The sequence below is a fragment of the Micropterus dolomieu genome, linkage group LG02, assembly GCF_021292245.1.
Source record: "Micropterus dolomieu isolate WLL.071019.BEF.003 ecotype Adirondacks linkage group LG02, ASM2129224v1, whole genome shotgun sequence".
NCBI lineage: Eukaryota > Metazoa > Chordata > Actinopteri > Centrarchiformes > Centrarchidae > Micropterus > Micropterus dolomieu.
In genome coordinates, this window is record NC_060151.1 from 3,876,857 (window position 1) to 3,902,904 (window position 26,048).

The window sequence follows — 26,048 nt, forward strand, 5'->3', positions numbered from 1 at the left end:
CACTGTTATACAAGCTGTACACTCACTACTTTACATTGAAGCAAAGTGTCGTGTCTTCAGTGTTGTCACATGAAAAGATATAATCAAATATTTACAGAAATCTGAGGGGTGTACTCTCTTTTATGAGATATTGTATGTATATGGATGCTTTTGGATCCACATATGGTAATACACTGACTATGGATAAGTATCTCACACAACCCAACTTTCCCTTTAAATAAAACTGAATTAGAATAGGGTTTCTGTTGAAACCTACCCATGTAATAGTAGCTGCAGATGCCACTCTTTCGGCTTTAGCAGGATACTCTCTTTTTTTCTAAAGTATCTAGCTACAGAATACGATTTGTTGCAAAAAAGCTAATTAACTTTATGCCCCTATGGGTAGGATTTAACAATGTCTGAATCTGCAGCGTCCCAGTGGTAGCATAAAAAAAGAATCAGTGGCAGACAGCCATGCACGCCGAGACACTCCTCCTCTTCTGTCTCTGAATTTGAACCAGGGACACTGAGAATAAGGGGCTGAAATCAACACATATATTGCATAATTTTACATTGGGATGGTTTTAGATTCCTACAAATAAAAACCTGTGCCATCAAAATAATGCAGAAAATGCTATAATATGTGGCTTAAACCTTTAAGGGAAAAGGGCACTATCTGTTTTTTTGGGGGGGGGGAGGTTAATATAAATGAGCTTGATCACAATGAATATTTCCATAATAATGACCAGAGGCCAAACAAATATATCAGAGTATAAAATAAGCCAAAAAGATTAGTATGTGCCATGCTAGGAATTCATTTAAAACAGTCCTGAACTGGTACAACCAGTAAGGCTCAGTCTCATTTGTCACTGTCACATTTTCCTTGTTTCTCCCTCTTATTATACCTGTGTCCCTCTTCTGTGTGTGTGTGTGTGTGTGTGTGTGTGTGTGTGTGTGTTTTAATAGTGCCCCAGGTGTTGGACGCAATGAGTGACAGCACTAACAGTTCCACCACGGCCAATGACCTGGACCTCATCTACCTCAAAGGCATCATGGAGAGCCCTCCGGTGTGGTTCATATCATTAAACTAGACTTGTGTGTATGTGCATCTGTTCATGTGCACAAAGATGCATTCCTGTTGTGTGGTTGTGTCTATGTGTATCCATTTTTTAAATGATTTTTTCTATGTATTGTAGGAGTATGAGGAGAGCCTGAAGGAGCCGCGTCCGTCGCCAGTGAGGGAGAACAACGTGGAGCTCTTGCAGGAGATCCTCAGAGACCTGGACCCCTTCACACACCGCTCCGACACTGCAGCGGAGCTCGCCCTCATACTCACACAGCCTCACTTCCAGGTGTAGAAGGCACACAGTACAGTAAATGTAAAACAGTGAAATATATAGTCCACTGTCAAAATGTCCTTCATTCTAATTGTCTGATAAAATCAAAATTTATTTCTTTGTTGTTTTGCTGAATCAGAAAATAAAATTGTTTTTAATATTTGAACACAGGAAAGATCTCTTCACACAGTTAAAACAGAGAATTAGAATTTGACAAGAAGAGCAAATAGTGGTACATAATTTTTAGGTCTAACTTTTGTTTCTTCCTTTTTTGGCTTGTCAGTCTCTACTGGAGACCCATGATTCAGTGGCGTCCCAGACATGTGACAGCCCCCCCCCCAGCCCATGTGATTTTGTGGATCATGAGCCGGAGGAAGGCCACAAAAACAACCTGCACCTGCCACCTGACGCAATCCGCATGGTGGGCATACGCAAAGTGGCAGGGGAGCATCTGGTAGGTTACACCAAAACATTTCACATGGCTGAGTTCATCCCATGTTGGACCTCACTTTTTATTGTCCAAGCTCTCTTAGTGTTTGGTATAAAGGCACTGATTCTAAGATGCAGTGAAAATATTGATATTGCATTAAAAAAACCTGAGCCTCAGGTCCTCATTCCTTAATGTGCTTTTGGTAAAACAGTACAGTACTACTGTAGATCCTGGTTTTATGATAATAGATGATAGAAACAATAGCCCACATTAATTGTGTTTCAGGGTGTGACGTTCAAGGTGGAGTGTGGTGAGCTGATTATAGCCCGCATCCTCCATGGAGGGATGATAGACCAGCAAGGACTGCTGCACGTTGGAGATATCATCAAAGAGGTATGGGAGACCATTACATTTATATAGTTATTAATTAAATTAAAGTATGCCCTTTACTGACCCCTTCTATTTTTTTTATCAGTGCTTGAATGGCTAACAGAGGACTCAGAAGCATGACTTCAGACACAGGAAGTTGAGTGAAAAAAGTTTACATGCAAGTCACGTTTGGTCCAAGGGAAGTCAGTAGAATGGCAAAAGTATTCAGATCAAAAAGCTGAGACAGAGTAGGGGTATCACTAGGGGTCAGACATTAAAATTGCTATAGAAAAGGGTATAACGAGACACAGGTGAGATGAATCAGGGCAGGGCCGGTAATCACACATGCAGCAAACACAGGCACGAGAAACACGGACTCTGAAATAAGGACAAAAAAAGAGAGAAATGGGAGAAATAAAAAGACAGGGAATACTAAACTGAGAAAGAACAAGAAACTAGTGTTGTCACAATACTGGAATTTCTAACTTTGATACATTACCTTGAAAAATATCGATATTCGATACAATTTTGGATACCATGGGGAAAAATTGACGCAACTTTGATTAAATTACTGAATATAATTACTGAGTTATCTTATCAACTTATGAATGTGTGTTAAGCACTTCTGACCTTAGTCAAAGTATTTCCTATCAGCTGTAACTCTGCTGTCTGAGATTCCTCAGATCTAACAGCTCTGAGGGGGATTAGTTTAGTTTGAGAATTACCTTATCTTACAGCTATCTTATCAACAACCGTTTACTGGGCCATCTTGTTTGATACTTTAGTGATGTTGAAATGGAGACTTCTCCAACCTCTCCAGGGTCTTTATAAAGGACGGCGTGAATGAGACGAGATGAAAGCGCTGTGAGTGACAGGAGGGCGCTGCAGCGGTGTGTGCATCAGCTCGCTGAGAAGAGAAGCACATTTTCAGCATCGATACTGTGGAAAATGAATATTAAAAACGTTTGAAATATTCAGAATCGATATGTTTCAAAAAATCAATATTTTTGACAACACTAGTCTGTACGATAAACATGACTCACCAAACGCCGCAAATGTGGTTAATGTGTCATTTGAGAAACTTCCTTTTATCCAATGTGTTGGCAGGTTAATGGACGAGAGGTTGGCCAGGACCCCAGGGTGCTGCAGGAGGAGCTGCAGGCAGCCAGTGGAAGTGTAGTTCTGAAAATACTGCCTAGCTACCATGAAACCATAACACCAAGTCAGGTAACAGATAAAAACAAAAATGATTAGAAATAAAATAAATTGAATTGCATACCACATCAAATTCATCATTGAGAATGCAAAAACAGACCAAAGTGCATATTGAGATAAATACCTGTGTCTATATCTGTGTTTCTCTAGGTGTTCTTTAAGTGTCACTATGACTACGACCCGGCCAATGATAACCTGATTCCCTGTAAGGAGGCGGGCTTAAGGTTTGAGACAGGCGACATCCTTCAGATAGTCAACCAGGATGATGTCAACTGGTGGCAGGTGCAGTACAAAAACAGCTTGTGTAGATTAGAGCCTGACCGATTTTTCGGCGTAAAATCAGATCTAGAGCCTCCCTATATAGCCAAAATGGTATAATCCTCATTTCATAACAGTTTCTGTTTGGCAGGCCTACACAATACCTACACTGTTTCCTTTAATGTTCATTAGTATTAGTAGATGTCTATGAAGATTCTCAGTCATCCAGGTCATAGTTATCCAACGAGGGTTAAAATGAAGGGCAACCAAGTCCAGTTGCCCTTCATTTTAACCCTCGTTGGATTAGTATTAGTAGTTATACATTTGTCTCTTTATTTATCAAAACGTTAATGTATGTGGTTGTACTAATGTTCAGCACTCTGTTATGTTATTTTGGTAAGGTCTCATAACAAAGGGCATAATCTTTGTTCAGAAAATGGGTATCGCCTCTCAGTCGGGCTGTAGTGGACATTCACTTCTTTGTGTTCTGCTGATTCTACAGCGAGAAAGATCAAATCAAGTTAAAATCAAGTAAAAATACAGGGCCCATCAGGAGGTTTTGTTATGAATGTATATACTGTGTGTGTGTGTGTTATAAAGGCCCGTCATGTGGAGGGTGGTAGTGCGGGGCTGATCCCCAGTCAGATGCTGGAGGAGAAGAGGAAAGCATTTGTCAAGAAAGATGTGGAACTGGCGCCTGCAGGTAACTGAAACCAAAGAATAATGAGAACAAAGTAAAGATGGTGGCGGTCAGTGAAAGAATAGAAAAGGAAAAGTGAATTAGCACAAAAATGAAAGCAGATCGGAGTATAAAGAAAATAAACAGTTTTAATTCTTGAATTCATGCATGAGTGATACATGAAAAGCCCTTTAGGGCAAATTCAGTTCACTTGAGAGAAGTGCAGCCTATGTCTTTAGCAGCTGTCTAAATTCTATTACCGCAATACCCTACTGTATGTTATGAGCCGTTGTTCCCATCTTCAGTCTTCTGCTTTTGTACACTGCCATCTGGTGGTTAAATGCGAGGCCTGCAAAGGATTGTCAGATAGATTTTTAGTTGGTACCCTAAGTACCAATGATGAGAGGAGCTTTAATAAACCTGGGGGTTATAGAAGTGTTTTTGCCAAGCTAAGCTCTTGGCAATAAAGTGATTAACTTTGACTTTAATAATGTGAAACTATATATATATACATAATATGAATCTTGAAACAGCTCTATGTGGCAGGAAAGGCTCCACTCTTTGAAGGAGCTATTAACGAACTAATTCCCTCAATAAAGCACAGGACATCTCAGTTAAAAAGAAGGAGGACGCTGCTGTGATGGAATGTGTGTATCAACAGAGAAACAGGGAGACGTTTCAGCAAATGGCTGTTACGAGTCAGCTGCCGAACAGCTGGTGAATGAAACAGTGATTGGGAAGCATGAATGATGACAATCACCCAATGCAAGTCTGACTTCAGTGCCTGAACTCACCATATGCTCCATTCATGTGACAGGAAATCTTTGTACTGGTGTTGGAGGGAAGAAGAAGAAGAAAATGATGTATGTGACCACCAAAAACGCAGGTAAGAAAGCCTGTCCCGGCTCTGTAGAAAAAAATTATGTCCATATTTATTTATAGTTATTACAGTTACATTTATGTGGGCGGCGCAGTGGTCCAGTGGATTCACTTTGGCTACACAGCAAGAAGATCCAGGGTTCGAACCCATGCAAACTTTGCATGTCCCCGTGTCTGCATGAGTTTCCTACAGGTGCTCCGGTTCCTCCCACCATCAAAAACATATTAGGTCATCCGGTCAGTGCCATTGACCAGGACAGTGGCAAAGATCTGGAGTTGGTTCCCGGGTGCTGTACAGTGGCTGCAGACTGCTGCATTGAGGGATGGGTTAGATGCAGAGAATGAATTTAGCTGTGTCCTCTGTGAAACAGTGAAACTTTGTCTTCCTCTCTTCTTTCAACTCATATGTCTTTCTCTCCCCCCTACTTTTCATTGAATCCTTCCCCTCTTTCTTCTTCTCTCAGAGTTCGACCGACATGAGATATTGCTCTACGAGGAGGTGGCCAAGGTCCCGCCTTTCAAGAGGAAAACTCTGATTTTGATTGGTGCCCAGGGTGTGGGGCGGCGGAGACTGAAGAACAAGCTTCTACTGAGGGATCCACTCGTCTTTGGCACCACCATTCCATGTAGGGCTGACGATATGGTTTGACGATAGAAAAACTTCTGTGGTTTACAGTTACGCTCTATCGTTTATATCGTTATGACGCAAATTCCACACTCCGTGATACTTTGGTGAGGGAACAACGCTTTGCACCGCGGTGAAGTTAGTTTGAAGTTGGACTTTGACGTCTGTCGAATGTCCAACTTGAAACTAACTTTGCGGTCCGTTCTTCCACATGTGCCGGTGTTGCAGGGAAGAAATTTGCATTAAAAATAATGGACGAGCCACACAACACTATCCAGCAGTGCCAGCCATGATGTGCGTAGCGTCAGTTCGCTAATCCACAACCTAGCTAACATTAGTTACATTACTTGCTGTGTCGTTGTTCACTCTATCATGGTATTTGTCATGGTGTTGGATTTTTCCAAAATTGCTTAAGTTACCCCACCTGCCTAATGCAGAGAAATATCCCGAGTTACAGTTAGAAATGACCTATATCGGGATATGAATTTTTTGTCATATCGCACAGCCCTAATTCCATGTATGAAATCTGTTATTAAAGTAGTCTCCTGATAGGCACAATAAAGTTGTAACACTTTTCTGTGTCAATGTCGTATAGCTTTAACTAAGAGCAGGTTCAATCTGATACAGATAACACTTGTGATTCGGACAGAAAATAATATTTTAAAACAAAAGCTTCTTAAAGGGAACCAAAGAGGAAGGGGAAATGTATGCGTGTACATACATGACTGGGTTTTTGTGTCCATCCAGACACCTCCAGAAAGCCCAAAAAAGAAGATCGCGAGAGTCGGATGTACGCCTTTACCAGCCGCAGCAAGATGGAGACCGACATCAAGAACGGGCGCTATCTTGAACATGGAGAATACGACGGCAACCTGTACGGAATCAAGATCGACTCCATACATGAGGTGGTGGAGGCGGGGCGCGTCTGCATACTGGACGCCAACCCTCAGGTACACACCCCATTAGCAATAAATAAATGAAATGCATTTGAACCCAGTTTCAAACACACCCACCCCTGCAGGAGTCTGATCATTGCTTCAGAGTCCCTCTGTCTATGTGTAGAGTGACAGAATAGAAGCTGTGAATGAAGAATTGTAAATTGTTGATCAACACTATAATCTACTTGTTAGCGAGTAATTGTAGTAGTAGTACTATTTCTGCTACCATTCACACTGATGGTTGATTTGTCAGTTTTATATGCACCAAAGCTGAACATTTTATTTATCACAGACACTGACTGCACACAATAATAGAGACCCCTGTGCACTGTAATGCAATGCAACAGTTCTATTGAAATTATAATTTTGAATTGCTTTAAATACATGGTCAGACAGGACCCATGTACATGAGGTGGACAAAATATTAGCAACACATGTCATTGTAACACAGTCTAATGCAATAACAACACCAAGTACAGCCTCAATAATATACTGTTGACAGAGCTTTATATTTTTCTGGTCCCTCCTGGCCACATTAAGGAGCTCAATTCAGTCAGTTGAGTGTCATGCGCCTTGCACAAGACATCAACTGACATTGCAGAAAAGTACAAAGTGAGTCATTCACTGTCACCAGGCAGGAATCTCTGACCGGCTGGTGGATCTGAACCCAGTTGTGGAAAGTCCAAATTAAATGTATTTGTGTATTCATGTTGCATTCTAGTCTCTCAAACTGCTGAGGACCTCCGAGTTCTTGCCCTATGTGGTGTTCCTTCAGTCTCCGGACTTCGAGGTGCTCAAGGCGATGAACCACTCAGCTGTAGAGGCAGGGGTAGTCACTAAAACACTGACGGTAAGAAACACTTTCATACACATGTAGAGAAATAGAACATTTTCAGTCCAGGAAGTAGCGTAAAACTCAGTATAGAGGTCCTGTGATTCCAATAAGAACATGCAAAATCAAGTCACGTGTTTTCCGTCTCAGGATGAAGAGCTGCAGAGGACGATCGACGAGAGCGCTAAAATCCAGTCGGCCTACGGTCACTACTTTGACCTCAGCATCATCAACGACAACCTGGATGAGACCTACCGCACCGTCAAGGCCGCCCTGGAAACGGTTTCTAAAAACCCCCAGTGGGTCCCCGTCACATGGGTTTTCTAGACCAAGGCTGAAGGCAGAGGAGGGAGGGAATGTCAGGATGAAGGAAGGCACTGAAAATCTAAATAATAGTGTGTAAATAATGGAAGTTCTTTTTTAGACTTTGTGAAGTTTCCACATAGATCAAGACCTTAGCAGTAGCTTAGCATCAAAAAACTATTTTCTTGCTAAAGTAACAGCTTTGCATCAAAATGACCTTACTTACAAGGTATGAAGGTTGAAGGTATGTGAATAAGACAGCTATTATTTCAGCAGGATTATATTTTTCTGTGCAGGGAGGATAGGAAGGAGGGTATAGAAAGAAACAAGAGAGAGACAGAAAAAGACAGCGGTGGAAAAGACAAATGAAATCTTGAATGTCAGATTTTACCTGGACACATGAAGGACCGTGTGTGTGTGCCTGAGCATGGACTTTAAGGCTTGTAAGTTTTTTAATGATTTGTGCCAGTACTGATGCTCATCAGCATATGTCATTGTTTACATTTCATGATCAAAACGATCATTACTGATGGTTACACTTAATCTGCAGGCTATGAGGGCTCGAAAAATGTATTAGCAGTACCCGATCTATTGATTATTTGTTCGCTTAATTAACCAAAAACCAAAAATGTAACTTAGAATGTTGACGCCCACCACAACCTACAAGAGACCAAACACATATCTTAAAACTGCTTATTTGTTGGTCTGGCAGTCCAAAAACCCAGAAGTTGTCAAATTACAACAACATGAAATGAAAAAGGCAAGAGATTTCTCTTATTGTAATCAATTGACTTTTTATGATTAATTATTTGGCTAACACATGCAACGCTTCAGTGGGTGTGTAACACAATAATACAGAAGCTACAGATTTCCTCAGTCAGATTTGTTTTTTTTATTGGAGAATGTTATACCCGACAAACGTACGATCGTGCGCCAACAATGACAACCTCACAGTCCATCTGTTCTCTGTCCATGTTACATAGGCCGCCTTTCTTATCTTGTTCTTTATTTTAATGTTGTCACACACACGTTCACAGGCACTCCAACTACACAAAAACTATACAGGTAATGAAAAGATAGAAAGCCATACAATTTGCACATCAATATATTAAATCTACGTGCCATCCTTGTAGCTAGAGAGAAAAAGCCACAACTAGAATCATCTTGGGGGAGAGTTGGTTGTATGGAAGTACTGCCATCATGTAACAACCAGGCACAGTGGTGGACCTGAAACAACTTCTAACTAAGTCAGTGTGAAAGTCTATTTAGGTAGATATATTTCCAGATTTACTGTCAGTGTTAGCATTGTTAGCTAGCTAGCTGAAAATATGATAGCTGAAAATTACTTTTAACAATTGAGTGACATTCAACTAGCTTGCCAACACTACTTCTACAGTTTCCTCCAGCTAAGTATGTCAACTAGTGTGCAAATAAAATGTGCAGAGGAAAGTGATGATTAGTTGACTCGTTACATTATAGCCAGGACCCCCACAAGGGGTCAGAAGACAAATCGGAGGGGCAACAAGATGGTTAACAGGATAGGAAACAGAAATTGTACTACTTCAAAATCACTTCTTTTTTCCAGCTATGCCCGAAATCACTTTTTTGTCACATTAAACAAATCCAACCTCTGATGAGGGGTCAGTAGTACACAATGCTTTGTTTTAAAGGCTCAGATGAATCACTGCCTTGAAGCCCGGTCACACCAGCAATTAAAGAGGTCATATTATGCTTTTTTGCTTTTCCCCTCTCCTTTATTGAGTTATCTAACTTTTTTGTGCATTTAATTTGTTTGCAAAGTGAAAAAGCCCAAAGTCCAGCCCAAAGGAAGTTCCCATCTCCCACAGAAAGCTCTGCTCTGAACTGCCTGAAAACAGCTCCTTTGTAGTCTAGCCTTTTCCTCTTTCGCTTTGCTGTGATGTCACAGGGAAACACGCATCAAAATGCTTGCCAAACAGCTAGTCAGACACACCCTCAAAAACACAGATGGAAAAACAGTGAGCTTCAGCACACCTCTCCTCTCCCTTCCAAACACTAGCTACCCTCCAGGCAGTCAGTGGACATAAAGTTGTTCCTGTGATGTAGAGACAGAGCTCAGTTGAAACTTTATGGATGAAAGATACTTTTGTTACAGATTAATAACTCACCTCTCTGAAACTCTTGCTCCAGTCCATGTTGCCAAGCTGGTCGGCAACATGTACAGCTGAACCGAAGCCGTGTTTACCGGCTTCTCAGTGACCCGCCCTACTCTGCTTCTGATTGGCTAGTAATCCTTAACTAGGAACTGCGCATGTGCAACTCCCAACAAAGATCATTTAGAGACAAGATGTATCACTCCATAGCTAAAACGAAGCGTTCCACACAGGGTGAAAAGAGGAGTTGCAGCAATGTGCAGTTTGAAAATAATATGGTGTTTTTTGAACATTAAACCATGTAAACCTGTTCTGGTACAACCCCTAAATAGGATTTTGAACCTGAAAATGAGCATAATATTACCACTTTAAACAAATTTTCAGAGCGAATGCAGTAATTCCAGTGAAGCTGCCGCCAGTAGCGGAGTGCATCTTTTGACTAAACTGTGAAACTACTGTCCTGTTTATTGACCGAGCTAAGCTAACAAGCTAGACTAAGTTTACTAACTGACCGACAGGCTTCACTTTAGACTGTCACCACCCACATAGTTTAATGGTTTAAATCTGTCTGGAACGTATCTTAGCGGGTATCTTATCAAACAGAAAGTAATAGACTTCACAGGGCATTTGCATTACACCCGCATCCTTGTTATTATTATTGCTGCTGGAACAGTCAGCCAATCACAGCGTCAATGAAGCTGAAGCAATCGAACAACAACATGTTAAAAAAACAAAACTACCTATCAGATGTGGAACAATTTAGAAGCTAGTTTAGAATAGCTAAACACAAAATCTGTCATATATATTTGTTGAAAGATCTGTCAGACAGTAATCATGAACACAGCCAGTGTCACCCAAGATCTAAAGAGCCCAATATGGCTGACAGAGAAGGCATTGCATAGTTTCAAACCCCTGGACATATAAACACACATACACACACATTAAAAACTTTCTACTAAAGCTCTAATTTAGTACAATATTGTGTTTCATAAGAACGGGTAATTCAGTTCAACACATACTGTCATTCCTAATTTGCACCTTTTGTTTTGTAGTATTTATAATTTAAAATAAAACCTATGTGTTGTATTTATGAAGTCCGTAAGTCCGTAAATAGCTTGTAGATAGCATGTAGATACACAGTGATATTATACATACTGATGTAGTGAGATTCTTGCCTTTACAGTATGTGACACTTTCAGAATGTCATCATTAAAGACATGTATACAGTAATCTACGAGTGAACAACACAACAAAAAAAGTGGCAGAAACCCAACAAAACTGAAGCACCCCCCCAAAAAAGTGTGACAGTATGAAGACATTTTAAATTTCAACAAATTTGTGTCATCTTTAAATGTTGTGTTGTGCACTCTTGGTCCACTGTACATGTAACACTGTCCATGGTGCCAACTGCAGAAAGCTCCTCGTGCAGCTTCTTTGTACTCAGATGTTTTATTGCGGCAGCTACTGAATACTTTTGATGCACAATGAACTGTTGAATCATAAATGAGGAAAGGTAGTTGTATTAGCGAGACATTTTAAGTGGCTCATTCTTTGTAAAATTACATTTATATTTATGCTCTAGTTTTTAAAAGTGTCTCAAAAACAGCAGATATTTGTCTGGCAGCTATATTTGGATCTCCGAATGTGTGACATTCCAAAACCTCACTGTGTCCTTTTTTTATTAAAATCTCCTGAATGCAATAAAACCATTTTTGTCACTGTATCTATACTTAATGATGTTTAAGTACAACCGTAACTCTAAAGTAAATTGGCTTTACTAGATTTTGTTCAGTTCCTAAAGAATGCTCACTGACAATTATCTGCTTAAATAAATGAAATAACAGGTGGCTTAAAGTATAGGTTTACTGTGCATATGTACAATGTATATGTACTAAAGATGTACTATTGAAGTGTTTCATTCAAAAATGTTACATAAGAGTATTCACTTTGAGAAGGAAAGAAAACCCTTAAACCCTTAGGTACTCCAGTGATTTAGTATTGCACTTCCATGAAGTTGGGGAATTCACAAGTAAGACACATTTGCAACAGAGGACGAGATATCCTGACTTTTATTAGCTTGTATGGGTCAAACTCCAAAAACCCTGACTATTACATTTCTAATAATGCAAATCAGAAGCATCTCGCCAATAAACCCTCCTGTCTGTGTGTTTTTAACTCCACTGTTGTCTCCAAGCCAAAATAATCTTGATGACTTGGTTTTAGAAGGGTATAAAAATACATTATACAACTGTTTTCATAGGCTGAGTAGTACTCCACATAGTCTTGATGTATAAAATCAGTGGAGTGCGCAGACTATTATCTGCATTTCAAATCAAATCCTTAAACAAAATCTCTTCAGCCACACATTCCTCTAGAAAATGGACCGTGAGTTGAGCTTGAACCTTGTAATTCTGATGTCGGACTAATGATTGTGAAATAAGACATTGTTCATGCTTCTGCCTATACTGAATAAATTATTGTTTTGATTTAAATCATGGGTGATTTTCTGTGTCACCTCCAAACCCCTCATTCTCAACAGAGGTGCCCCACAAGCTCGTGTACTTACCCCCCTGCTCTGTACACACACGACTGTGAAAGCTTAAACTCAGTCACCAAGTTTGCTTATGACAGATGTGATAGGTCAGATCAGATCTATGAAGGCACCCTAACGGTGACATTAACTGATCTGGCAGCTGCTCTGTACCGTCAGCTCCAGACTCACCACTCTACAGGACTTGTGCATCAATAGGCACAAAACCAGAGCTAATGGGCTTATTAAGAATCCTCACAACCACAGCAATGGGTAGGCTGACATTGGGCGAGAGGTGGAGTACACCCTGGACAGATATCCAGTTCATCACAGGGCAGACACACAGAGACAAACCACCATACACACTTATAATCATACCTAAAGGTAAGAGGAAGCTGGAGCACCTGGAGAGAATTCAGAGCAAATGCTTTTCAAAAAAAGACTCTTGATACCTAAACTCCTAAATTGTAGTTATAATAATTATTTTATATGAATATTGATGCCATTAAACCCTAATTCCTAACAATGTAATCATTTATTGTTCAGAAAAATTAAGTAAAAATAGTCTAACATTGCACAACATAAGTCTAATATTTAACTTGTCCCAGGAAATATCACATAAATAACTTGGCAAAACATCTATCTAACTCATTTCCCCCATTTATTTGTCTTGTGTTCAATTTTAATTTGTACTGTATTCTGTTGTTGATGATATCTATTTGTTTCATTTCAGGAATGTTTTTTTTAATCAGTTATTGATGTGGGTATTGGCTCAGGTATTTAGAGATTTGGTTCCCAATATTGAGTGGCTGTTAAAGCCTGTGGCCTTAGTATGAACATGTGTTAATAAAGTCAGTGCTGACACTATGACGCTGAATTCTACTTTTTGTTTCACATATTCACGGGCCAATATACACTTTCTTATTTTAATACTTTAAGCTCATTTCACAATATCCAATTTCTTGCCAGTTTCCTCTCAAAGCTGCCAACTCCCTCCTGACCTGCAATAAGCACTGTTCCTACCCTCACCCGACTGCCCCGCCACCTGCTCACCTGTTCCCACTTCCCTCATTACTCATGCAGTGTGTACACTGGCCCATTTTTCCTGTCAGATTATCTTGTGTGTCCTACTTTGTCTGCCTAGTCTGTTACCTGCCAGCGTGGACTTCTGCCTTTTTGCCTGGTTAAGTTTGCCTAATCTTTGATTGCCTACCTTGTTTCCTGACTCCCGCCTGTTTTGTGACATCAAGTGACAACAAACTTTATATTATTAATCTGCTTGGTCTCTGGGCTTTGGATTTGGGTCCAAACCTCCATTTTCTGAGTCATTACAGAATATATATAATATTTTATCTCAAATTTTTTAACCTTCATACTTCTTCAAATTATTCTTTCACCTCTTATGGTAATTATAATTTTTATTGCCTTTTTAGCACAGCATATATGTCACTGCACATGCTGTATGGACATAGTCAGTCTTTACTAACACATACATCAGCTCAAATGTCAAGTAGCCCAGAAGTGTCCCATTCGCAGCATCTCAGCTCTGAAAGCATCTTTGTTCACGATCATGTAGTGGAACGACGATGACTTCAGCTATACAGTAAGATTTGTGTAAAAATATGAATCATAAGGCAGTTCAGTAACAAGCAACACATTGGTGTTGGGTTGGATAGCAGTCTGAATGGATTCTGATGAAGAGATAAACAACCAGCTCTCTCTTCTCTGCTAGTCTCATGTCCTTGGCGTGGAGAATGTGTTCTGCTCTTTGAGTAGTCAGAATTTCCAAAATGTCATGTGTTATATGTGGGTTTACTTGATCCCTTAACCTTAATAAGCATGGATCCTCATTTTCCTTCGCTCCACCACTTTAACTGTCCCCTGCTCTGCAGTTTAGTGCTCTTTTGTGAGGGAAAGCCTTGTTGGAGGATAGCCTTTGGTTTTTGTTCTCTTACTTTCTTTTTTCTTCATCCTTCACCTCTATCTTCTCGTCGACCTCACTTTTAGCTTCTGTATTTGCTGCTTTCCTTCTCTTCTTTGCTGTTTGTTCCACTCCACTCCATCCTACTGTCAGTGCTGTTTAGTGTGCACAGCACTCTTCTGCAATGTGGTGGCTGCTAGGTGTATTGATCTGCGTGCTGCTGGTGGTCGTCATCTTCTTCATGACCACTGGGCAACGCTACAAGGTGTTCAGTGAGAGGTGCCTGAGGCCACCAGGACCCTTGGTGACTGACACCAGACAGAGGGACGGCAGGCTGAAGAGAGGTAAGAAATGATTCAGTGTCTGTTGATGATCAGCACATACTGTATGTACTGAACTGTCTACCGGGCTTTGTATTATCCATCAACATCCAGCTGAGCAAGAGTTTTTTACCAAAACACAAAAAGTTTGACAACCATATGTAGTCCTTTATAATTAGTGTTGGGGAAACAAAGGGGGGGGGGCTTTGGTTTATAACCAAATACCTGCTAAACTAATGCCATTCCCATCAGTCTCAGCTGTCCTGTCTTTAGTGTTGTCATTGTGAGCATGTTAGCATTTGGGTGGAAGCTCCGCTGTGCCTATTAACAGAACTGTAGACTGTTTACTCTTATTTTAAATAAATTTAGTTTATTTCAATATTATGTAGTCGTGCAGTGCAAACTTAGGGTACAATACTAGAGTACCCTAGTAGTAATATAGTGCAATATAGTGCAATAATAATGTGTAGTGTATAATATGCTGATCAGCTGTAGCAGGAATCCTCGCTAAGGTTTACACAGGCCCTCTTGATCCCCAGCGTGAACAAAATACTTGGGTTCACATGTAGTTTTCAACCAGCACCAGTACTTTAGAGCCATAGGTGATCTGCAAAATATTTCTGAAGATGATGTAAGAATTGTTTCTGGCTTAGGATCTTGCTGCTAGGTAGGAGTGTGGCCTTCTATGTCTCTTTGTCATAACCGTGTTGCGAAATGTTATTTCTTAAAATTTTGCACACAGTTACATATTTGTATTTATATATATACTTTTCAGATTTCGCAAATTTATTTATTTGTTCATGTTATTTGTTGGATGTTATGGACTGCAGTGAAGCTGTGATGCAATTTCAAAACCTCCTATGTTCAAGATACCAAGAAAGTGCTCTCAAAAATGCAATGTGTGCTCCCTGCAGGGTTTCGTGTGGAACGTGTTCCCCCTGCTCTGGATGCGGTGGTGATCGGCAGTGGTGTGGGAGGCTTGACAGCAGCGGCGCTTTTGTCCAAAGCAGGAAAGAGGGTTGTGGTTCTGGAGCAACATGATCAGGCTGGAGGCTGCACACACACCTTTCAGAATAAGGGATTTGAGTTTGACGTGGGTAAGAAGGCGAAAAATAGGAACAAACACACACCAGCACGCATAGACATTCTTTGCCATCAGCTACAGTGTTCCTTTCTATACACTGATTTTCGGCCAACTAACTTCATTGTGTTCATATAGAGATTCTTCCCTTGAATATTAAGCCCAGCTAAAGAACACAAAGGTGTGCTAGCTCCCCATTTTGTGTGTGCTCTGAAAAAAAATCTGGTTTTCCTACACAGCCATGGCTCTGTAAATGGAACACAAAGAAAGTGGTGGAAAGTGATGGGGGGAGGGGTCAGTGGGAGAGAGAGTTCTATACACCGGCACATTGGAACGTGCTGGACTCTGTGAAGAAGGAGAGATGGCGAGATGTCATACTGAAGAAATAAGCAACACACTCTCGAGATGAAGCACTGCTGCAGCCATGCCTGAGCAATGAGGCTCACTTTGGCTGCTCTGACCTGTTAACATGGACACAGATAAAAAGCAAGAAGTTCTGTGAGCAACACACCCTGTGCCTGAGCAATGTAGTGTACCTTTTTAACTAAAGAGAAACCAAACTTGAACACTAATTTGTGCTATTAATCTAATGTGCACTACACAATAGTATGTAGTCCTGCTGAAACAAAGTTTCATTAACATAGCATGACAACTGTAAAAAAAATAATGTAGACACAAGACAAATGTGTTCAATGCAATAACCTAAAGATATTAATATTAAAGTCTTTCTAGGTCCCCAAGTACCAAAATACAGTTAACCAGATTGCCCACAATAATGTGTAACTTTATTTTCTACTGCTACTGTAATTTGAAATGAGTGTTAATGTTGATACAGCATGCAAGGAAAAATAGTGAACGTTGTCTGTTTTTTTTTTACATGTTGAACAACCGTTATTCTGACATCCCGTAGACATATGTTAAATTATATAACCCTTAGTGAATCTTAGAGGGACCCCACTATCTGCTATGTTCCAAAACAAAAAGCTAATATTATTTAGCTTAACCCCACCAGGTATACATTACCTGGGCCAGCTGCACGAGAACAGTCTGCTGAGGGTTGCTCTGGATCAGATCACAGAGGGACAGCTGCAGTTCACAAGGCTGGAGCAGCACTTTGACACACTGGTCCTGGGTCAGCTTGACCAGCGCAGGTGGGCACATGTTGTTACATTATAATCATTGCACAAAATTAAAATTAAATTCTTTCTCTTCCCCCCCACTTTTTTTTTTATTTATACTTTATTTGCTCTGCATAGCACTGTTAACTCACCAAGAGTAATCACTAACAAACCCTGCAATGAACTACTGTATACAACTAATACTTGATAGAGTATCCTACCTGGTTTTGAACAACATCAATCAAAACAACATTTCTGACCTACTTTACCTCTGTTGTTCTCAGGGAGTACCATATCCATGCAGGGAAGACTGAGATGGCAGCTAGCCTGAAGAAGCAGTTCCCAGGAGAAGAGCAGGCGATTGATGAGTTCATGAGATTGATGAAGGTACAGAAGAGAGGGAGCTAATGCTAATCATGATGGATGAAACAAGGCAGTAGTTTCATAGTAATAAATGAACAAAGGTTGGGAAGTTAAACATTTGACAAACTTTCCTTTGACCAAATGAACATTTGGAGTGCCTCAAGGATCATGCCCGAGTCCACTACTTTTTGTCTTTTCATGATACCATTAGTGGTCATTTGCAAATTCAGTATAGGTTTTCATTGCTTTACAGATGGTCCAACTCTATGTAGTGGTTGCGGCAGCCCTTCTTGATTTTTACACGCAGAAAAATAACGGCTAACTCCACTGCTGTTGGACTCCAGTTACATCGGATCCTACCAGACTGTACTCCACCGGTTGCTGCTATTCACCTATTAAAATCCCATCACACATGGAGTTGGCTATAGCTTAACATAGCAGCACTAACGATTAATACAGAAAGTTTGGCTACATAGAATCGTATCATAAACCTAGTTTGTTGTGCCAGATCGGATAACCTCACTTTGAAGTAGGTGTTCTTCCTATATTGGCTCTCTTTATTGATCTTTCTCTCTGCTGGTGAAGAGGCGTCATTCAGGGAACTCAGACACCAGCAAAATCAGTCCCTGTATCGTTTTCTTCACTGTTGTTGCCATGGTCACACAACAACCTCTGAAGCAAGTTAAAAAACGTTTAGCCGTCATAAAAGAGCTGGGCGAGTACAGGAACTTAATCTGTCTGACAGCGCCTTTTAATTCAAACCCCTGCTTTTAATTCCAATATGAAAAGGTTTCTGTATTGCTTATTCTACTTAATAATAAATGTGCATGTATGTCCTCCTCTTGCAGTTAGCCTCACGGCGAACACCACTTATTGCCGCATTGAAGATGATACCATATTGGCTTGTTACCTTCCTGGTTCGGACTGGCCTGTTGAATCGCATATCTTCAGTATTTCGCCTAGCAGTAACCAACCACTCAGAAATGATGTCCAGCCTCACACAAAACAAGGACCTGCAGGCATTGTCTTCCTACCTGTTCTACGGTGATGGCCATACACACTCACATGCATCGCAGATCACACACAGTCTGTATTTTCTCTTCAATGCTCTTTTTGATGACATTTTAGGTGTGCCGCCTAAAGATTCCAGCTTTCTCATCAATGCCCTCCTTCTTCATCACTACAAGCGTGGTGCATACTACCCACGGGGAGGCTCCAGTGAGTTTGCCTTCCACATCATCCCTGTCATTCAGCAGGCAGGCGGTGCCGTGCTGGTCAGGGCTCCTGTACAACGCATCCTGCTCAGCCAGCAAGGGAAGGCCTGCGGTGAGAAAGGGAGGGGGAGACCGATTCTGTAATGTAGTGGCCATTTTCCATGTAAGTGTGCCCAGCTTGTTCTGTTCATGGTTCAATTCTGAAGTAAGACACTCTTTGACTCCCTATTTAGCTTTTCGACAAGAGTCTTTTGGAGCCAGTCCAAGTCAGAAGCCTTCATACACATTTTGGAAGTGTTCCATGTCTTTAAAAACTGACCAGAAAACCTATCAAACCTTTCAAACCTATTGATTTGTTGTTCGGTCAAGAGAAATAATTTACTGCTAAGCCTTATGACTGTACCAGCTATTAAAATGCCTCAATATAGCTACACTTCATTCACTTGACAACCTCTTCTTCCATCTTCAGTCATGCATTGTGCTTAGTGTTAGTTTCACTTAATTTATTTTAACAAAAATACACAGCCAGAAACTAAAACCAAACACTTAGGGATTCCGGTTATCATTTTTTGTCCATAGTCTCAACAAAAGAGTTTGTTGTTATCTGCGATATGCCAGCTTTCTTGTTTTCGTCTTTCCTCCTCCTCTCTCACTTTCTTCTCTCCTGGCATCTGCCCTCTTATAGGCTCATATTAGGTAACAACTGAATTTGAAGCATCAGTGGAAATTGGTCATGTGAACAGTAATGAAAACACATGTTGTCTGAAGTGGTGATGGCAGTGATGGGATGTTTGTAGTCAGGCATGGACGTTTGGAGTGGTAAACTTTGTAGACAAGACCTTATGGACCTTAGACCTTTGTGTGTCTTTTGGTGTGTTCCATTTACCTCGGAAGTCAGGGGTTGGACCCAAGTTGACGGCGTTCCAGTTAACAAGTTGGAAAACCTCGCCCTCGCTCCAAGTCAGAAATCTGGCTTAAAGGGGCGTTCCATTGAAATTTCCGAATTTGTACACGGAAATTCCAACTTCCCATGTCAAATGGAACACACCATTAATATCAAAATGTAGCTTCCTACCAAGTAATGCTGGGTATTTCCTTGGGATGAACACTGTGTGTATGTGTGTCAGGTGTGACAGTGCTCAAAGGGCAAGAAGAGATTGAAGTCCATGCCCCTGTTGTCATTTCCAACGCTGGAATCTTCAACACCTTCCAGAAGTTTCTGCCTCAGCACATACAGGACAAACCAGGTAATGTAATATGTGGAAGTATTGATTTGGCTGCAGCCTCTAAACGTTACATTGCACTTCTTTCTCCTTTGCCTTCTTCTACTGAATAGTACCTGTGAAATGTTTACCTGTAGAGATCCAGTCACTGTTGCGTATGGTACGTCATGGTATGGGATCCTTCTTGGTTTTTGTTGGTCTGGATGGAACCAAAGAGGAGCTGGGCATTGTTTCCACCAACTTCTGGATGTATAAAGACAATGACTTGGACTCACTGTAGGTTTTTCTTTTTTATTATTTTCTCAAATATTATAAGTTCAATCAATCCAAAAAATCTACAACAAATTCTTCATTTCATGTTTTTCATGTTCATCTAAACCACCCCTATCTCCATTTATTGCATTTTGTATTTTATTGATTGAGTACCTGATGTTCTACTAAATAAGTTTTTTTTTTTTTTTTTTTTTTTTGTCTGTATTTGTGTACATACAACTCTGCGAAGTATGGAGCGATACTCTTCGCTGAGCAGAGAGGAGGTATTGGGGAACATCCCCATGATGTTCATCACCTTCCCATCCGCTAAAGATCCTACATCCACCATCAGACACCCAGGTAACACACATTCCCATGTACGCAAGTACTATACTTACCCTAAAATCTGATACAGCTTTTCACTTCAGTTTCCTTTTATGTATTTGATCAGTCTTTTCTTCTTCAAGCCTCTGTTCTCCATATGCAATTACAAAGTTCCTGGGTGGGACGTTACATTTTTTAAACATGGTTTCCATGGTTTCAGCTAACTGCCTACAATGATGCAACTGACATACTACTACATAAATAAGGTGCGGAGTTGTTTCTGTATTGTAGTCTAGAGCTAGCTGGCCCTAGTATAAAAATATTATTTAATATTGAGTCCAATTTTAGTTATATAGCGCCAGTTCCCATCAAAATTTATTTCATTGCACTTTTCAAACAGAGCAGGATTAGGCTGTACTCTTTGTGATATTATTTACAGAGACCCAACAATTCCCACCATAAGCAAGTAACCTCGAGCAGAACCATGATTTAGGGTGGGCGGCCATCTGCCTCATGATACAGTATAATACTGTACAAAAAAGGTTGTAACCCTGTTTTGCCCTACAGGTCTTATGAACAGCAAACAGACTTGTTTACTTACACTCAATGTGAATACTAATGTGTGTCTGATATGTGTTGAGTGAGTGACTGTCTAGTGGAATAAAAGCCTGTCTATTGGTGTGGATGATCTGACTCACACTGCACCTGTACAAGGTAGATTTAGGATCAATCCCATTTCACCCCTTGCCCCTACCACTTGTTTTCGAGTGTCCATCTTGGCCCTTTAAAATAGAGTTACAAGGGCCAAGGGGTTGAAATATTCCCCTAAAATGGAACAACCCTACGGAAACCCGATGCATCATCAGTAGTCGACAATGGCTCTGACATTAACAGAAGAGACGATTTTTTTATGATTGTTTTGAAGAAAATCACCATATTACATTGGAATGGCATTAAACTAAGTATAACCGTGGTTATCATACATTATACGAAGAAAATACTTGTATTCTGCGAAGTTTCTCGTCGTTTGGGGTGTGCCTCTGAAAAATCTCCGTTTCGAGGGCTATGTAGCCCTCCCCCTTTGCCCTACCCCTCTATCGCAACAAAAATCAGGACACCCTACACCTACCTCTAGACGTGAATACGCAAAACGGAGTGGTAAGGCCAAGGGGTAAGGGGTGAAATGGGATTGAGCCTTATTTGTTACATTACAACAGGTTGAAAGCGAAACTGAGTTTGTAACTCCCTTCTGCTACGTATAAAAAAATGGTCAACAGAAATAAATTATATTCAGTGGAGCTTTTAACCCCTCTACACAACACACCTTAACAAAATTAAACCTTATGCACTTTAAAATTTCAGAAACAAAACATATATTAAATCCAATTCCAAAGTCGCATGATTATGGCAAAGAAATAAAATAGTTTCACTGGCCAATTACCTGTCTTGGGCAAATATCTCATAAACAAGAAAATAAATGCAGCAGTTGAGGTTTCTGCTCTAAAGCCCTGGGTCCTCTGCAAACAGTCCTTTAAAAGGGTTTCTCCCTTCCCACAAGACCGGCTACACCTTGTGCAGTTGGGATCTATCTTCTGCACTAGTCAAAGATTAGCATCTGACCTACTGTGGCTTAGCTGATGGCTAATACACAACTTGAGTAAAAACCCTGCAACTTCACTCGAAAATAACTGCGGCTACAAATTAAAGTCTACTACAGTAGGATTATTAGAGAAATCGATAAAAAGCTTAAATGACGGGTTTTTTTCGCGGCCTTCTGTCCTATCCGATGTCCGAGGTGGCTCTCACACACACTTGATCCTCGCTGGGTATTCTCCCACCCTCAACCAATCAACAGCTAAGGAACATTATGATGACTCAAGACAGGCTAATAAAAGGTTGAATTCACAAACAGCATTATAGGATGTGAAACTCACCAAGTTTGGTTTTAGCACATCACCATGTGTAATTAAAGTGCCATACACACTGCTTCAACATGTGGAGGGCACACGGCCAGATGCCTGTTACAGGTCTTGCAGGCCGATCTGTCTTGGATTCTGATGACAGTGTCACTCAACGAGCCACTGTAGTTGATGTTATTTCAGTAATATGTTGCAGGCATTCTACATTTATGGATCTACATTCTGTGGGTTGTGATGTAGCTTGCCCAGTCACTCATGGGGGTCTAACCCAGTCAATATGTGCCACAGAAATTGTGCAGTGCAATGGGATGTTGCAATTTAGTGTAAATCAAAATAGGTTTACACCAATACATGAAATGTGGCCGCATTGGTGTAGTTGTGTTGCTACAGGTACTGTAAGGAAATTTTATCCAACCCATTTTGCACAATCACACTACACACAGTTTTACCTGGAATGTACATAATGATTTAGGTTTACCCATAATCAACTTTTTTTGCTGGATACCCACATAGTTAATCCAAGAAGATTAAAAAAATTAATCAACGGAAACATTCGTATCTTCTCTTCATTCTAATTTTTGTCTGTCTGCAGGGAAATCCTGCATGACGTTGCTAACCATGGCTCGCTATGAGTGGTTCGAGGAATGGGAGGGGACAAAGCTTGGCAAGAGGGGACAGGACTACGTGGATCTGAAAAACAGCATGGCCCAAGAGCTGCTAGACTGGGCTCTAACAATCTTCCCTCAGTTGCAAGACAAGGTGTGTGTGAGTGTGTGGATATATGTTTGCCTGTGCATTAATACAGTTAGTTACATAGTAGCATTTATGCAAATCATATTTCCATGACAAATTACACCCAGCAGAACAGAAGCTTACACTTTTCCTCATTAGAAGTCACCAGTAACAACAAATGTTATCCTAGCCTCCAACCAATATGCTTCAACAGTGGCTTTCAGGTAATGTAAGTAGATACATGAATATATTAGATGACTGTTAGATAAGAGGAGTATTTAAGCGAATGTCACAGTTCAGTTTGTGAGTGAGCTGATCTGTTCAATTCAGACAAAGTTAACAAATAGCTAGTCAACATAGATGAGCATCCGTAAGCAGCAAGCTGCTAAAGAACCAGAAACATGTCCCAATATAAATGCTAATGTTGCTCTGTGCCTGCAAATATTTTGTGACACATTCACAAAATCTTCTTGATACAAGTATTTGTTTTTTTCTTCCCTGGCTCTCATATAATATGCCTGTACTTCTCAAATAGTCCAAAATATTGCTGTGCCTCCAAAAAAGTGCAAAGACAGCTCTATATTAGTCATTCTCTAATGTTGGTTGTACTTTTGTCTCCAAATGGAATGTGTGTGTGTGTTCAGGTGGTGATGGTGGATGCTGCCACTCCACTAACTAATGTCCACTATTTGGGCGCTCCAAGAGGCGCGATGTACAGCGCTGAACACAACTTGGAGCGCTTCACCCCAGAAACGGTGGCTAGGACACGGCCACAGACACCGATCGGTGGTCTCTACCTAACAGGTGACCTGACTGTCTCATGTGATCTGATTGCTACAGAGACTGACACACCTGCTCAATGTTTCTGTGTGTGTCTGTATGTGCATGCGCAGGTCAGGACGTATTCTGTAACGGCATGGCTGGGGCGCTGCACGGTGGACTGCTCTGCTCTTCTGCCGTCCTCAATCAGATCCTCTACATTGACCTTCTTGCCCTGAAGACCCGCCTCAAAAACAAACAGACCAGTCATAACTGACCTGGTGGTGAAGGGGCCGTAGTGGAATGTAAATGCAAATTGTAGCATTTACACAGCCCACCGTGAGCACAGTAAAAATTCTTAGATGATGTGTTTTGTTCTCTGCTGGAACTATTTTCATGTCACACAGTGCAACCAGAAACCCACCACCCATACATACTAGACTGGATTTAAAGAGTTGAGGTGAGAGGAAACGATGGAGAAAGAAAAGAAAGCAACTGATCCTACATTTAAAAGAAAAAAATGGAGGAAAAGACGGAGAAACTGATTTGGCCCAGTCAGGTGAGAAACATGAACAAATTCTAAGAAAGCTGATATGGTCTGTTTTATAGTTTAAAATGCATTATTACACTATAAACTAAATTCAAAACAAAAGATTGGAACCTGTTGTGAAATGATTGAGAGATATATTAATACAGCACCTAACACTGCACACACCCGTATTTAAATCACAAAAGATCCGTGACATGCATGCTGTTGCAGATTGTAAGACAAGGCTGCATGCTCTTTTATAAACTTATATCAACAAGTGATCCTTTTACTATCAACTTCAATCTAGTTAACTCTTTTACATGTAAGAACGGGTCACTTTTTTTTTTGCTTCTGTGTTTCCACTGCATCTGAAATTTTTAACTAGACCCATGAAAAGCATAGTGTGGCTGCGAATCAAAAACAAGACCGATGGTACAAGTTAAGTGTGAATAGAAATAAAGGTAATGAGATAAATAGAATGACGATGTCAGTCTTCATTTCTTAACTAATAGTGTACTACCATAAGGGTTGGTCAGGGGTGACTGTTGTACTTTTTGTAATTTTGAATTGATTCCCATTAACAGCTAGCAAAACATTGCAACTCAAGGTCAACTTACTTTTCCAGCGCTTTCAATGGCATCTCATGGTCGTCATCAGCAAAATGAGTTGTTGGCTCAGCTGTTTGAAAGCACCAAAAAAACCTAGTAGTTAGCTAATAAACATTTTCCTTTTTCACAAGAAGAACACTACATTTTCACATCAAGACCAGACATGGTATTATATGTTAGAATGTGCCTGAAGTATGCAACCATATCCCGGACGAAAACTGCGTCAGATCATACTTCATCTGTGTTTAGCGTTCAGCCATGTGTTCCCAGGTGTTTTTGGAGTATATCCATTGGGATTATTGCCTATGCTGTTCTGGATATGTTGGCGTTTTTGTTATTTAGCTTTGTTTTGGCCTGACCTTAATTGTAAGTTCACCCTTTTAGTTAATAAACTTTGAAAACTGCATCTACTCTGCCTGGTGTTCTGCGTCTATGCCCAAATCCCGTTTCCTGTGTCAGTGCTTGATCAGAACATGACGAAAAATTTCAAAGTAACAGCACCCCTGTATTTATGTATTGCCACAGCATCACCAATGCCGATGTTTACTTCCAAAATGTTCATTGAACGGCACGTATTGATTTTCACGTATAGTCAATTTTGCATAGTGTTCCACAGATCAAATACCAGTTGGTTTATATGGGGTGTCAAGTAGATTGAGATCCCTGCGCACTAACAACACTCTAAAAGGCCCATTAAAGGCCATGGGACTGCGAGGTACTTTCCGACTGAATAACACAAGAGACCATAAGAAACAAAATAACCAAGAGGAGAATCAGGTACTTTCCAAATGAATGTGATGTGTTAAGTGTGATAAGTATAGCAATAGCAATGTAGAATGATGTATTAGACGTATTATAAAGGAATTACTAAAGAAATGAGAAATGAATAACTATGGTATAAAATGTCATGATTTGATAGTATTGATTGCAAATGTGCATGTAATGATAGATGTGATTGAAGGAATATGTTAAGACATGTTGAAGCTTGTTGCGAAATACTGGACTGAGTGTGACAGCCTCATGACTGTGAGTCATTGAGAGAGAAGGGTCAGCAGGGGAAATGAGTGGACCAAACAAGGACATCTCTGAAACAAATGAACAATCTATGTGCCAGTAGTCACGTAGACAGGATAAGGGTGGTGGCTGATATGACAAAGAAATCAGCCACGGAGTAGGATA

The 26,048-nt window shown here is 40.5% G+C and overlaps 2 protein-coding genes across 5 annotated transcripts; both read left to right on the forward strand.

The window, feature by feature from the left end:
- Nucleotides 1-377: 377 nt before the first annotated feature.
- On the forward strand, nt 378-8,720 carry mpp2a (MAGUK p55 scaffold protein 2a). Its single transcript, XM_046030737.1, has 13 exons — nt 378-381; nt 946-1,046; nt 1,176-1,331; nt 1,600-1,770; nt 2,032-2,139; nt 3,223-3,342; nt 3,481-3,612; nt 4,189-4,291; nt 5,085-5,153; nt 5,611-5,772; nt 6,519-6,721; nt 7,431-7,559; nt 7,692-8,720. Exons 1-13 carry the CDS (start codon nt 378-380, stop codon nt 7,866-7,868), a joined length of 1,635 nt encoding a protein of 544 aa, XP_045886693.1. The 3' UTR covers nt 7,869-8,720.
- A 4,884-nt stretch (nt 8,721-13,604) lies between these two features.
- Nucleotides 13,605-25,275, forward strand: LOC123983957 (all-trans-retinol 13,14-reductase-like). 4 transcript variants are annotated; one of them, XM_046070454.1, is made up of 13 exons: nt 13,605-13,689; nt 14,514-14,771; nt 15,662-15,844; nt 16,841-16,979; nt 17,231-17,333; nt 18,158-18,353; nt 18,438-18,635; nt 19,651-19,770; nt 19,884-20,022; nt 20,249-20,358; nt 22,834-23,000; nt 23,618-23,777; nt 23,867-25,275. In XM_046070454.1, exons 2-13 carry the CDS (start codon nt 14,612-14,614, stop codon nt 24,007-24,009), a joined length of 1,818 nt encoding a protein of 605 aa, XP_045926410.1. In that variant the 5' UTR covers nt 13,605-13,689; nt 14,514-14,611; the 3' UTR covers nt 24,010-25,275. The 4 variants fall into 4 exon arrangements, with proteins under 4 accessions (XP_045926410.1, XP_045926437.1, XP_045926421.1 ...); XM_046070481.1 differs by having other exon boundaries at nt 13,653-13,689; nt 14,581-14,771; XM_046070465.1 differs by lacking the exon at nt 13,605-13,689 and adding an exon at nt 13,696-13,911.
- The last annotated feature ends 773 nt before the right edge of the window (nt 25,276-26,048 follow it).